General features: G+C 41.7%; 1 protein-coding gene across 1 annotated transcript; it reads right to left on the reverse strand.

Moving 5' to 3' along the window:
* Positions 1–1246: 1246 nt before the first annotated feature.
* On the reverse strand, positions 1247–12520 carry rogdi (rogdi atypical leucine zipper). The gene is made up of 10 exons (XM_083978128.1): positions 12359–12520; positions 9554–9625; positions 8448–8530; positions 7424–7478; positions 7232–7312; positions 5472–5666; positions 3740–3853; positions 3599–3648; positions 2793–2919; positions 1247–2142 (listed from the first exon to the last, which is right to left on the reverse strand). The coding sequence occupies exons 1-10, from the start codon at positions 12431–12433 to the stop codon at positions 2101–2103; spliced, it is 894 nt and encodes a 297-aa protein (XP_083834254.1). The 5' UTR covers positions 12434–12520; the 3' UTR covers positions 1247–2100.
* Positions 12521–14836: the final 2316 nt, after the last annotated feature.

Below are 14836 nucleotides of genomic sequence, written 5' to 3' on the forward strand. Positions count from 1 at the left end.
TCGGTGGACCTGGGTCTTCTCACAATTGATTGCATAGCATTTCAGGAGTTACAGGTTTTGTACATCTACTCATTGGTTACAGCAAGACAGTGGTTCTCAAACCATTTCACATCAAAAACACTCAACTGACCACAGATCTGCATCTGATAAAATTTCATTTTAGATTCTAAAGCCTGGACCAAATGATTACCTTTTTGATGAAGCACCTGCTGGCACATGTCCAGGGCCCCTGGGGGACCGACCCTGCTTTTGAGAACCAGTGCTTTAAAGGGATAGGCGAACATTTTTTTTCGTGTCTTACCTCACTCCGGAGTCCATGACCAGCAGATAGACACCATCCTTTCGACTGTGCGTACAGTAACAAGGGAGATACAGGCAGAGCTGGCGCACCGCTAATTAGCTTAGCTCAAACGCTGGAAGTGCATAGGTAGTGTTAGCCTGCCTCCACCTAAAGTCATCAGAGAAACTCAAAAGCAACTCTAACTCTAACTCGATCTTCGTCTCAGAGCTGACAAAACTCTCTGGTAAGGCATCTTGAGCGGTCAAATGCCGTAACGGGACGAGATGAGGGTTCAAGCAAAGACGGTTTATTTTGGTTCAAGCTAGCTACATCGAGGGTAGGTTAGCTTCCTATTTCAAAGTAAAAGCACAAATTCTATCGTCATGGTTTTCTGTATGTAAAGGGCAACGGGTGTTTTATTTTGTGAAAGTAACCGGAAGTGCGTTGGTCACAATGGCTAGCTTGAGCGCCGAATTTGTCCGAACAAAATTGTAAACAGCTAGTATTTATACACACTGCTGATCTAAACGGCTACTTTCTCGCCTAAAAATGTTTGAAATGTTGATAAAGTGATATATTTACAGAGTTTAGAGCTAAAATGAAATCAGCTTCTGACTGCTGATTTTCGGCTCGGGTAGGAGGCAGGCTAACACTACCTATACACTTCCAGCGTTTGAGCTAAGCTAATTAGCGGTGGGCCAGCTCTGCCCGTATCTCCCTTGTTACTGCATGCACAGTTGAAAGGATGGTGTCTATCTGCTGGTCATGGACTCGGGAGTGAGGCAAGACACAGAAAAAAAAATGTTGGCGTATCCCTTTAAGACAGATTTCTCTTTATTAGGAACCACAGGGAGAATGCAAACCATTAAGAGAGAGAGCAGACTCTTAACGTGTGCAGCTTATTTCAGAATATTTTATTGCACAGATAAATAATTTCCACATTTTATATAACGGGCAGCTTTTCAAAATAGAATAACACTTACTGGAATTAAGCCATTTGTTCATGATTGGTTTAGTGTTTACAGAGAATAAACAATGTGCAAAATATGGAAAATAAATATGATCACAGAACAGACAATCAAAAATGACACCAACAGACACATTAGCTCAACAGCTCCACACATCCAGGTGGTGACACACAGGGAAGCTTCACAGTTTTCATGCAGACACAGAAGGCAAACACTTCCCAGGATGTTGAACTGTTGCTTCGAGTGGAAAACGACACTGATTGCGTTGCGTACTGATCTTTAGCCACATCCATGGATAAAGAAGAAGTTGAGTTATGAGCTGACAGTATTGAAAGCTGTTGTAACTTTGGCAGAAGGTTTAGTTTGTGTGGTTCCCTATCACTCAGGGTGAGATGCTGATTTCAACTATGCAAACACCTCCTATGTGAATGAAACATGAGCTCCTAACGCCTCCAACCCTGAGAACACAACACACAGTAACGTTTCACACGACTACACAGCTAACATGAAGCCTCTGGATGAGAACCAGTTAATACTCAGTAACTATCAAGTTTGTCGAGTGTAAAAAATAAAATAAAATAATATTTCTAATGATAAATCAACAACAATCACATTCACTCTCTCAGAGGTTCATGTCAGTGAGATGCTACACGTACAGGAGGAATGTTAATCAGGTGGGCTAACACGACCGGGAATGGCAAATATTAATATCTGTCAGCTTCTGATTGGCTCCTTGGCCTCTTCTTGCAACAGCTCGGACTAGATGACAAATACATATATAAAAAAATAAAAACCTTCCCAGGATGTCCCTTACATTTGCATGGTTAGTCTGGAGGATGGACTGGAGTTGGATCAGAAAGGTCTGTAGTTCCAGAAACTGGAAAAGACAGATATCTGCAAAGGACGGAGAAAACAGGAGCAGATGACGATCTACCCAACATCAAAGGCTAAAAAAACACCTGCATGCAAATTAAGAGAGCAAAGAGGACGTGGTGTAATACAGTTCAGATAAATAAGATGGTGCAAGTCCATTTAAAGCCTTATAAGTTAGGAGAAGAACCTTAAAATCCTACTTTTAATAGCAGAGAGAAAAGAGCATTGCAATAATCCAGTCTAGAAGATACAAGAGTGTGGAGAACAATCTCAGCATTACAGGGAGATAAAACAGGGAGGATGTTAGCTGTTCTGCAGGTGAAGAAATGCTGAGACACTGAGAAACTAATCGCACTTTTCTCTCCAGCAGATCTGGCAAGTGTAGCGCTTTTCAAACATCTAAATCAGAGGGAGAGAAAAAGGCCTAACAGCCTGACAGCTTCCATTTGAATTTTAAGATCCATTTACTTGTTTTTAAAGCGTCATGGTCTTACGGTACACTGACATACACCTCTCATATGTTGAGTGTTATTGTCACCTTTCTTGTTTAATTGTTCCGTAGTGTTCCTTTTTATTTCAGTGATCTGTGAAGCTCTGGCCTGTGTGAAAAGTGTCTTACTAATAAACAGATGGAAGATTGTTTAGTGAGTGTTGTGTGAAGATGAACCCACCTTGTCCTTGAGCTGCTGACAGAGCTGCAGGGAGATGGTGAAGAACACCAGTGTGTCGTTGAGCCACGGCACCACACACTCCACCTTGTGAACATGGCTCACCTCAAAGCGGTTGTTGTTGAGCTCACTGGAAGGGAAGTGCACCATGTAAAGGGGACATACTTCACCTCCAAAATGTAATCATATATTAAAGGGATAGTTCAACATTTTGGCAAATTGGTCCATTGCCATAATCGCTATGGTCATAGCAATAGGTTTGTTACCTTTTATTGTCGGTGCAAGCTGTTTTTAGGCCGGCCGAGCGGAGCCGTGAGCTGCTCGGAGCTATGCTATGGAGGCTAATGGGATTTCTTGGTTTCCCTCATAAAATTCACAATCCAACAAGTTGTTTTCAAGGTAAATACAGAGACTGCTGAAAAACTGTCCCTGAAGACAACACGCATCAGCGGTTTTGCATGAATTTACCTCTAAAACAACTCTGTCTCGTAACGTTCCGTTATTATCTCATAGCGTGGTGAATGTGCAGGTCACAACTTGTCCACCAGAGCGTTTTGGAGTTGTTGGATTGTGTATTTGATGAGTTTGATGAGGGAAACTGCTATGACTATAGCAATTATGACAATGGGCCAATTTGCCAAAATGTTGAACTATCCCTTTAACATTTTTCCCCAATTGTTGCTTATTTCAAGATGTATTTATCTACATTTATATATTTATTGATAAGATTTATAGGATCCATAGGTTTGTGTTGTTAGCTTTAACTTGTTCACGTATACATGAGCTCAAGAGAAGGAAGCAGGGCTTACAACATGGCTCCAGGGTTATGCAACACTGAACCTCCAGCTGGCTTGAAGTTCTGTAAAGATGAGAGAGAAAACAGCTACATCAGTCACACAGCGCTGTGTGCAACCTAATGTGTAATGATGCAGGACATCACGGGTTCAAACCTTGGTGGTGTTGGGGGGCAGCACATGGAGCTGGTAGACAGTCAGACACAGCTTGCTTAAGTTGATGTAAAAGTTCACCATCACATCTCCAGGCATGGGAGGAGAGAACATTTTCTGGCAGGGTAGAGACAGAGAGGAACATCAAACATGTACCAGAGACCAGAGGCCGATACAAATCTTAATAGAAAAAATGAGTTGTAATTATGATAGTTTAGGCTGAAATCACTGTTTTCCATAAGGAGGGTGGAGTATCGATGTTGTATATGAACTTAAAGGAGACATAATCTGCCCCTTTTCCGCAAATTAAAATAGTTCCCAGGTGTCTTAAAGACACATGCTTTGGTCAAAATCCCCCAAGGATCAAACATCACAGCTCTTTTCATCCTCTCAGAACAGCCCTGTTCAGAACGGCTGGTTTCAGTGTCTGTCCCTTTAAATGCAAATTAACCTCTGCTTGCCCCACCCCTTCTACTGGTACCAGGTAGGGTTGGGATTATGCAAATTCAAAAACTAGTTATAGAGGGTATGCGTTTACGTCACGTTGCCCTCGGCAACGCCCCGTTCGATCGGACTGAGTGGCAAAACAAGCGTCCCTCAACATGCTGGCGGATAGCGGTGGACTCATAAACCGGATAAAATATCTTATATGAAAACAAATTGATGTCAAAAGGAATCGACAACCAGCTCCCCAAAACCGTCTGCTCCACGGACACTTCCTGTAACACACAGTGTGACCGCGGTACCTGCAGAGTGACTGACAGGCTCACTGTTACTGTGCAGAGGGACGAGATTACGGCTGTTACTGTCGTCCTGACAGTGACTCCCGACACTAAAACACAAGCTGCTTTTATTCTGAAAAACTCTGACCAGTCAAACTGTAGGATGTGTTAGAGGACTAATTTATCTCAGAACTATGACACCTGAAACTGTAAACACAGCTGATCAATCGAAAAAAATGACCGCTCCAGTGAATTTACTTTCCGTCATTGTGAGACGTATCCTCAAGATTTTTAGCAGCTCTGTTAGGTCATGCATGCTTTACATGCTGGCAAAGCTAGACATGTCAGACGTGTATGGGCTCGGAGAAAATCGCTTTGTTACTTGCTCGTTTTTCAACTTTGGCGGCTCTGCCACTCGTCTTTTTGCCACTCAGTGGACGTTCCACAGCGACATCCGAGTACCATGACGTCATGTGCATACCCTCTACATCATTGGAAGACAACTGAGGGAACAGCTCGTAAAACCACATGGATTTCAACCTAGAGAGCCTGAAAATGAATTACAGATGTTTTTGTCAATTCTCACATTTTGGGGGCCAGAAGGCAAGACAAACACGTAAATATATGTTCAAAAAATTTCCATACTATGTCCCCTTTAACATCAACTGGATTCATGTGGATTGAGAAATAAAACCGCTGTGGAGTTTTAAATCCAGAAAAACTGCAGCTGCAATTTTTTCCAGATGTTTACATTGCAGTCTCGCCTGGTCAAATATGATGATGTATCACAGCAACTGGCTGAAGTCAAATTGTAGTGTCTGGCGTATGTGTCTATGTCTTTTTCTTTTTCTATGTTTGCATTCTTCAACAACCAGGAATGATGTTTGCAAGATCATAACTGAAATACAGCAAGATGATTCATCTTCACTATCAGATTAAATGAGAACGTCTTCTTCTCCTTAGTGTGTAGTGTAGTGTGTGAGAGTGGAGTGTGTGTTGCTGCTGGCCCGTACCATCAGACCGCTGGTGGCCAGCTCGGGCAGCGTCATGGAGGCCGGGGTGGTGAGACGGTTTCGTGCTCGCGTCAGCTGGAGCATCACTGCATCCATGAGCTTATTGACCTCAGCCCCCGTCTTGAAGTGGTAGCTTTCATCATGACTGTTGAGCAGCTGCAGAGCCTGGTTCACATGGTTCCTGGCATCCTGGATCTGAGGGAGGAGGGGACACAGGAACGTCATTTCCATACAATAAGCAACATTCCCCTGTGAAAGGTCTTCTATGTGACTTTCTTCAGCCATTGTTGTGTTCACAAAACGGTCATTATACATTCTGTGAGCCTCTAGTTCTTCAGATTAGAGGCTACACTGACTAAGTGTTGGAAAGAGATGAGGTGGCTAGCATGTTAGCATGCTAACGTCAGTCATAGAACAGAAAGGGTTGTCTTCCACCTCTGGAGACAGCAGCAATAATGTATTTTTCTAATGTGCAAGTAAGTTTCCACATGTAACCCATTAAATCACTTCTTTCTTCTGGGACATGGGGTGACTTTTGTCTGTGTCTGTCCGTTTCTTGGGAAATAAGGTTTTGGATCGTGATATCAGCCATGTTGTAATTAGACACTTAACAACTCAGGTAAACTTAAGGCAGTGGTTTCCAACCCTTTCTGGCTCATGACCCCATTTTGACATCACAAATTTCTGGCGACCCCGTCAATCAAGATGCGCCAGGTCAGATGTTTTTATATGCTGCATTTTATTTGAACTCGATTTAAATTCGAGAAAGTGAAAGTATAGAATACAGTTGTTTAGGATTGTGTGTGGTGTTTTTTTAAAAAGAATAATAATTAAAAGATTTTTTTGGAATCAATTACTGGATATTTCAGGCGACCCCATTTGAATTCCAGGCGACCCCACATGGGGTCCCGACCCCAAGGTTGAAAAACACTGACTTAAGGATAGAGGAGATGGAATTAGAAAGAGTATATGAAAACACCTTTTTAGGAGTAATTATAGACCACAAATTCAGTTGGAAACCACAGGTGAATCAAGTCAGATCCAAAATTTCCAGAAGCCTCGGTGTGATGAACAAAGTCAAGCACCTTCTAAACTTCAGATCTAGTATGAACCTCCTTTACTGCACCTTGATTCTGCCATATTTAACTTACTGTGTTGAGATATGGGGTAATGCCTGCAAAACTACGCTACAGACAGTATGCACAGTACAAAAATGTATGATCATACCAATTCATTATTCATAAGGTCATAAGCACTTAAATTCATGGACTTGGTAGACCAGAAAACAGCGTTAGTCATGTACAAATCCAGAAATAACCTACAATTCATGTTCAGAGAAAGAGAGGGGGGTTACGCCCTCAGAAACAAACAGCCCGTCTACAGTTCTGAAAAGCAGGTGCATTTCTGTTTGTGGCATGAAGTTATGGAATGCATTACCTGACGAACTAAAATACAGTAAGAATGTGCTAATATTTAAAAAAAGGTACGAAGACATGATAGATAAATACAGACTTGCCCCTGGGTAACCAAACAATGGAGAACATTGAGTATTATAATTACAGTATGTTCTGATGTTTGAACATTAACTAAGCACTCACCTGGAGGTACAGGATTTCATGCAGCACATGAGTGGCTGATTACATAACTGCATGAATAAGCAGATGCACAGCGGTTCCTCCTAACGTGCTGCTGGGTGTGTGCATATTTGCTGTCTGTCACTGCTGAGTGCACAAAGACGTGGAAAATAAATCACACTGTACCTGCTGCAGCTTCCACTGCTTGTCCTCTCTGAACTGAAAGTGCAGCACCTGGCTACTCTTTGCAACCTTCAGGTTTATGTCCTGTTAAAAAAAAAAGCACAAAACATTAACAGAGGACAGTGTTACCAGTGTTACCCTCAATCAAAGTTCCATTTGAATACAAAACACATAAACCCTTGAAGTTCAACTCACAGCCTGGATCAGAGCCTCTCCCTGCAGAGTCAGGACCCCCTTGACCTGATCCATGCTGCAAAACAACAAATCACATTGCTGCATTATTACTTTAACAGGACACAACAGGAAAGGCACAGTGTAGCAAAGATGGTGAGGGAGGTCAGCCTCCAAGTATCTGACATTTAAAGGAGAATTCCGGTCATTTTTGACCCCTAAATCGTTGTCCTGATGTTCACCCAGTGTTGGGGGAGCAAAAAACGATAACGAAATTGATGCAGGAAAACCAGAGTTACACCATGGCTAGACGGCGCTAGGGATAGCGACAACACTAACCTATGGGGGCAATTCTTTCAACCACAACAAACTATATCTATGGTACATGACTGGAATCCTTATGACACACCACTGAACTCATATAGTGTACAGTATAAACAGTATAAACTTTGTGATTTTGCATGTAATCACTCACCTCAGATAGCTGAACTCTGAAACGTCCTGGAAAGACATTACTATCCGATCACAGAGCGCCTGCTCTCCCCGCCACAGAAACAAACACTTTTTCCTTGTTGTGATGATTTCTTTACAAAAAGAAATGGTTGGAGATATTTTGGACATTACCACTGCTCTGCAATCGGATAGTAATGTCTTTCCAGGATGTTTCAGAGTTCGGCTGTCTGAGGTGAGTGATTGATTACATGCAAAAAAAAAAGTTTAGACTGTTTATACTGTACACTATATGAGTTCAGTGGTGTCTCGTAAGGATTCCAGTCATGTACCATAGATATTTGATTGTTTTTTGAGTGTTTGTTATGGTTGAAAGAATTGCCCCATAGGTTAGCATTTTCTGCTCCCCCCAACACTGGGTGACCATCAGGACAACGATTTAGGGGTCAAAAATGGCCGGAATTCTCCTTTAAGCACCACTTTCCCACAGAAGTCATCTTACACACATTTCAAACGTATTTCATTATCCACCATTGTATCTGTTCAGTAACTGTCCGTCAAATGAAAAACTGGAAAAGTTGTAGATATGAAGTATTACGTTGAGCTGCCGAGGATGAAGTTCTCCTGTTTGAGCTGACTCTCCAGGCCCGGGGTGGCCATTGAGAAACGCCTCGACGCCTCCTGTTGACAACAGAGCAAGCTGTCACCATGACGATTAAACTTCATAAGACAAGAGAAAAATAACACTAGACAGGAGAATCATTATCATAACCTGTAGTAGTAGTAGTAGTAGGAAGCACTGCCTTTGGCTGAGGTGTTGTACAACTGTTCTTTGTTCTGTCTCTAATTTCCTTACATCCACAACACCTAGTTGTGTAACTGAGGCAACGGCTGTGCAGCTGATGTCTGTCTATCTCTGACAGATGAAGCCTGTTCCACATGTTTTGTGAATTAGACATAGAGGTAGAAGTTTTTCCCCTGTGACTTAGGCTGTCTTTACACTACAGGCCTTGAAGCCCAATTCCGATGTGTTGCCTATATCAGACTATCTATTTACATCAGAGTTTTTCAACCTTGGGGTCGGGACCCCACGTGGGGACGCCTGAAATCCAAATGGGGTTGCCTGAAATTTTCTAGTAATTGATAAAAAAAAAAAAAACTCATAAAACTATTTTTTAACTAATTATTATTCTTTTTGAAATTAAAAACATCTGATATGCACGTGATCACGGGGTCGCCAAAATCTTGTGATGTCAAAATAGGGTCACGAGTCAAGTCAGGTTGGGAACCACTGATTTACATGTTCTATCAGAAGTGACCTATATCTGATATCTGCATTTACACCTGCTTTGCATGCGTGAAGGAAATAAGCCGGTGAACCTTTTTAAAGACGGGAGATTTCCATAATAATTATAAAGGAAGGTGAGTCTGGTGCTCAGAGTTTATATCCAACACCTCACTGTTTACAAAGTGAACATCGAGTCTGTCCTTACAAAATAAGGTTAGTGGGGTTTTTTATTGCTTTTAATTGGTAGCACAGTGGAGAGAGAGACAGGAAATGGGGAGGCAGAGAGGGGGGAATGACATGCAGGAAAGGGCCGCCTGATGCAGGATTCGAACCGGGGCCGCCTGCAGTGAGGACTGTAGCCTCAACATGGGGCGGCAGCTCTACCAAGTGAGCCAAACGCCGCCCGAAATGTTTACCTTCAAAACATCCTGGAGCTGCTTTAGGACAGCATGCACTTCTTCTTTCAGCAGCCAGTTGAATTCCTCCTCCTATCAAACAGATACAACAAAGGTGTGACTTCAAATACCAAACTAAATGTACAGAGGATTCTCTGGTGGAGGTGTCAGAGGAGATGAACATGTGTTCATTACACTCTCGGTCTCGGTTTGAAAGTCGTTTGACAAGACAGAGGTGTGAGACGATTAGACTGTGGAACCACCTAACTCAACTGCCAGAGGAGAGGTTAACAAAAGTATATTTAACTAGAACAAAGTTAAATATGGATCAGAGAGGTGTCTTCAATTTTTTTTCCACGTTTAGACTTAAATGTACATTTTATGAATAATTTGCAGTGTCATCTAAAGGTGGTTAAACAGAAACCATCACATCAACAACAATGGAAGGTGGATATTTGGAAAAAAGCAAAGCTAAGAAATTATGTTCAGATTAAAATGAGTATTCCACTGAATCCTGTTTCATTTAATTTAAAGAAAGGACAAAGGTCCCTCTGAGCTCAATTAAGAGCGGGTGTTTTACCCTTGGTAGTTGAGGTAGGTACTGTAGGTATAATGGTATCCCTGAAGAAGAGCCATTGTGTGTACTTTGTGACCTAGGAGTTGTGGATTTTTCATTTTGTGTTTCATTGTCCACTTTATCATGGTTTAGGATCTCTGAATGTTCTCTGTTATGTTGGTTGTTTAAAGAGGAGGTATTAATTTCTTGGAGAAGGCATGGCAGTTGCGCAGGAGAATTCTGTATCCTTAATTCACTTTTTGAGAATATTAATTGTATTTCCTTCTATGACTGTCTTGGATATTATTATAATGTGATTCACGTGAGTGTCTTGCTAGTTGTGCAGAACACTTTACTTACTTCTCCGTCTTTTCAGTGCTTGTAATCTGTAACTCACACTTCCAGTCATGTGCTGCCGTCATTTGGACTTTGCACCTCACTTTATTCTAAAGGTTTACACACGGTTAATAGGTACAAGTATAACACAACAGTCCTGTAGTAAATGATGCTACTCCAATGCTCAGCTAGCTAATACTAGCAACACAAAAATGAACCAGCGCCATGAAAGGTTTGCATGTCAATCGTTAATAAAAAAATGTACTGTGCTCTTGAATATCAATTGGTGAAATTAAATATTGATATTTCAGTCTATCGATATTTTTTTTTTGTCTTAATTCAAATAACTGTAACTGTTTTATAATTAAATATTCATTTCATGCTACGTCTCCACTGGAAAATACTAAGAACAAAGCAAAGGTGAAGCATAATACATCTCATAGCCTACGTTAAGAGTGACCAGTGGGATCTGTAAGAAGAGCTTGCCAGGCTTGTGTGATATCCAAAATGTATTATTTCAATAAAGTCTACATTGTTATATGATATTGCATTGTGCTGCAGTATTTTATGTTTTATGTGACAAGTTTTATTTGGTACAGTAAGCAAGGCAGTAAAAAGGGTTGGACTCAGCAGCATGGCAGCGTGTGGAAAAAAGAAAAGATTCCTTATTATGGAAAATATTCTGTGTGGTTAGAAATACTGCTGTACAGTGGAACACTTGTCCAGGCCTGGTTCCAGTGTCCTTCTGTGGACACCCAAAATAGGTCTGGACTGGTCTGGGACTAGACAACAACAACACATCTGATCATGACAACTTGGCTCTGAACTGACCAGAGCACTAATCAATTATCCAAGGATATGATCAAAAGATTAATTTATCCATAATACAGTCTAAATCAGTTACAGTCCCAGCTGCAGGAAAATATCTTTCCAGTTAACTACTTTACTTTAACATGTCTTCATGGACTGAAAATCATCAGTCTTCAAAGGCTGGGAATCTGTCTCATCCCAGAGACAGTGACATCACTGCAGCAGGAGATCTGCTGTTCATCTGCTCATATCAGCAGCCACATGGAGCTGAGCTGCAGCTGGCCGCCTATCAATTAACTGGTCAGAGTCACTGTCACTTCCTAGTGTTATCAGCTGTGACCACACACCAGTGTTGGGAATAACGGCCTTACTTTTTTTCAGCTACGGGTAATCAAAAAGTTACTGTTCCCCCAGCCAGTTATAATGCCGTTACCGTTACTGACAGTAAAATGCGCCGTTATTTGACTCAAGAAGTCTCGTTACAAAATGATACAACCCTTAACGCCTACACGTTTTTTTCAGTCCATCAAAAGCTAGTTTATCTAGAACTAACCCACTCACTCAGTATCCCTCCGCACAGGCAGGCTCCGCGACACGAGGTTATGGTTATGGTTAGGGGGCGAGTCCAAGAAATTTGACATAGGAATTGAGCATTTAAAAAATCAGGGGGGGAAAAGTAACGCAATTAGTTACTTTTCCGGGCGATTAGTTACGTTTTTTGTGTAGTAATGCAGAAACTAACTCTTTTTACTTATTGGAGAAAGTAACTAGTACTAAATTACTTTTTCAAAGTAACGTGCCCAACACTGCCACACATACACACGCACGCACGCACACCCACCCACACACACAGGCCCACTGACAACATCATAACAGAGTAACTGACAGGGCCAGCCTGGCAGCACCTGCACACCGGGATGGAGCTGTGTCTGTCGCCTAACGCTCCACATCCTCCTCCACCCAGCTCCAGCTACACTCTTTAAAATATGAACCACAGATATATAAAAAACAAACATATGTGACATTAACCGACGGGTCAGTGAGGGAAGCAGCTAGCCGCGGAGCCGCTGCCTTCCCCTGCCCCGGTGCTGGCGGTGCAGCAGCAGACGCGGTCGCAGGCTCACCAGCACGGCTCTCTCCACCTGGCTGGCAGCGGACATCTTGGGCAGCTCGGACAGAGACCTCTGTGGGTTCAGCATGGTGTGCAGGGAACAGAAGCAGAGCCGCGACAGGAACCGTAGGAAACACTGTCCTCTCCTCGGGAATCGGGATGAAGGTGTCTCAGTATTTACTAGCTTAGCGGAAGATATGCTGCCTTCAGGGGCCGTCGGAAATACTACAAGCATCCAAACGAACGATTCATTTCAGCGTTAAATACAAAAACACTAAAGAGCTTTTACATCATGCGACGAGCTGCTGACGTGTAAAATAGAAGTCTTTCGACGCATATATAAAGTAAGTTGTGTATTTTTCAGCTGTGTGTCGTTTCGCATTTAATTTCAAGCTTTCATTGAGAAGCGCGCGCAGCCTCACGTCTGTTTGACACAAAAACCGTCTGCTCTCTGCAACGTGGAGGGGGGGAAAAAACCTCCCTCGTATGAAATATATCACGCTGATCAAAACATGTAGGCCTAGCACCTAATTTCGATCAAACCACCACGAAGTGAATTTGTTCAGATATTTACGAGTGGCACTGAACGCACCATTAGGCTGGTCACACATTCACTATTAAACGCAGCCCCGCCCACTCGTTCTTCAGAGGCCTTTTAATGGGAATAAAACTTCCGCCCAGCGTCACACAGGCGAGCGGGGATGCGCTGCGCTCAGGTGACATGGAAAATATTACGACAGTTAAGCATCTGTTAAATCTGAACTTTTAAATCCTTTATTCATTGCTACTTTTTCCTCTAATAATACAACTATTCTTGATGTTTAATATTATTTTTCCACAATGTGGCCCTGGTTACCTATATTATTATTGGATTAGATGATCCACCGGACCTCACAAGGCCCGACAGCAGTCAGCTCACACTTCTAAAGCAGAAATTGTTCATCCTTTCCTGTTGTGAACAAATCCCAGGAAAAGAACAAAATAAAACCCTCACACATTTTTACTCCTTTTCTATAGTTCTTGTCCAAGACTATTAAAAACATATAAGTGAGACACTGTTGCAGTCCACAATAAACACACACACACACACACACACACACACACACACATTTGGATATGAAATTATATGTAGATAGATTCAAATGTTGCTGGTAAAGAAGATCCATCCATCACTGAAAATTTCCTCTTTCTCAATTACATTTCCTTGTAAATTTAGTTGAAAAGAATAGTCTCTTATTACTAGATCGGTGTTTAAAAGCTACTGTATAATTGTGTTTGGTGTTTTTAATGTTTCTTTTCAGCAATAACCAATGGATCAGAAGCTAGGAACCACAGAGGTCAAAAAGAGGAGAAACTGATTCACACATGGTTTTTGAGTGGCACATAATAAAGATATTATCAAATCGCCATTAACTACCATCAGTCACAAAACATGCACGGGTGTCAGTAATCAGGAAAGGATTTATTAAACAGCACAAAAGTCTTGATATTTCCACATGTACACAAAATCATATGTCCCCAAAACCAAAGTTACAGCCTCCTTCCTTTAATGGGATCCAAGTCATTGTCGTTTAAATGTTATAAGACAGATTATATAAGCCACATATCAATAAACCATTTACACTTGAACTGACCAATCTACAGTATTAAGACACAAAGATGTTAGACGGTTGCTCTGTGGCGTCAAAACAAAGAGAAATTGTTTTCATTAATCCCAGTTATTGTAGATATAAAAGAAACTCTACTCAACCTAATATGCTATTTACATCTGTCTTCTAAAAACACTTGTTTAAATGTGGTGTGTAGCCTTAAGTAAAAACTGAAACGTTTGTTTGGCAGAAAAGGTGATGATGGATTCTTAACATGCAACTAAATCAGTCTGTTTTATGGTCAACTAATTAACATTCAGTGAGATCAGAACTGTAAAAGAACAACAACACAAGCAGTTACAGGTTTGGGTCTGATGGTGCACGCTCTTGTGTTTATATCGCTCAGTCTCAACCCCAGACGTTGACTGTGGGGGTTGAGCACTGACATGCTACTTCTTGAGACACATTTGTATCAGTTTAATTAAAAAGAATTACCAGGAAAGAAAAAAAAAAAAAAGTATATTTGTCATCATGACTCGTGTCTGCATGAACATTAGCACTGATGTGAATTTGGCCAAAGCTGACAGACATGGGATAAGGTCAGCCTGCAGTATGCTAACACCGACACACAGCTACTAACTCACTCTGTGGACATCAGCAGGTTTTAGTGGTAAAGTGAAAAGTGCTTCAACAGGCACCGACACATTAAAGCTGTCTTGTTTCATTTGTGCTTCTGTCTGGCCTTTGACAAGCCCTGTTTGAAGGTCTGGGTCAACAGAGGGACTGAGCACAGCAGGGCCATGTCTCTTTTCCATACATGAGGCATGTTATTATCACATTGCACTTGTTTAGGGCAGATTTTAGGCCACCTAGTAGAGGTTGTCACAGGTCAAAACTTAAGT

The sequence above is a fragment of the Trachurus trachurus genome, assembly GCF_905171665.1.
Source record: "Trachurus trachurus genome assembly, chromosome: 8".
Taxonomy (NCBI): domain Eukaryota; kingdom Metazoa; phylum Chordata; class Actinopteri; order Carangiformes; family Carangidae; genus Trachurus; species Trachurus trachurus.

Bases quoted from the DNA above. Each gene is read 5' to 3' on its own strand.
- rogdi (XM_083978128.1), bottom strand. From the start codon at position 12,433: ATGCTGAACCCACAGAGGTCTCTGTCCGAGCTGCCCAAGATGTCCGCT. The intron at 7,313-7,423 runs GTGAGTTGAACT...TTTTTTTAACAG, and splicing joins GAGAGGCTCTGATCCAGGCT to GACATAAACCTGAAGGTTGC. The intron at 3,649-3,739 runs GTTTGAACCCGT...TCATCTTTACAG, and splicing joins TGCCCCCCAACACCACCAAG to AACTTCAAGCCAGCTGGAGG.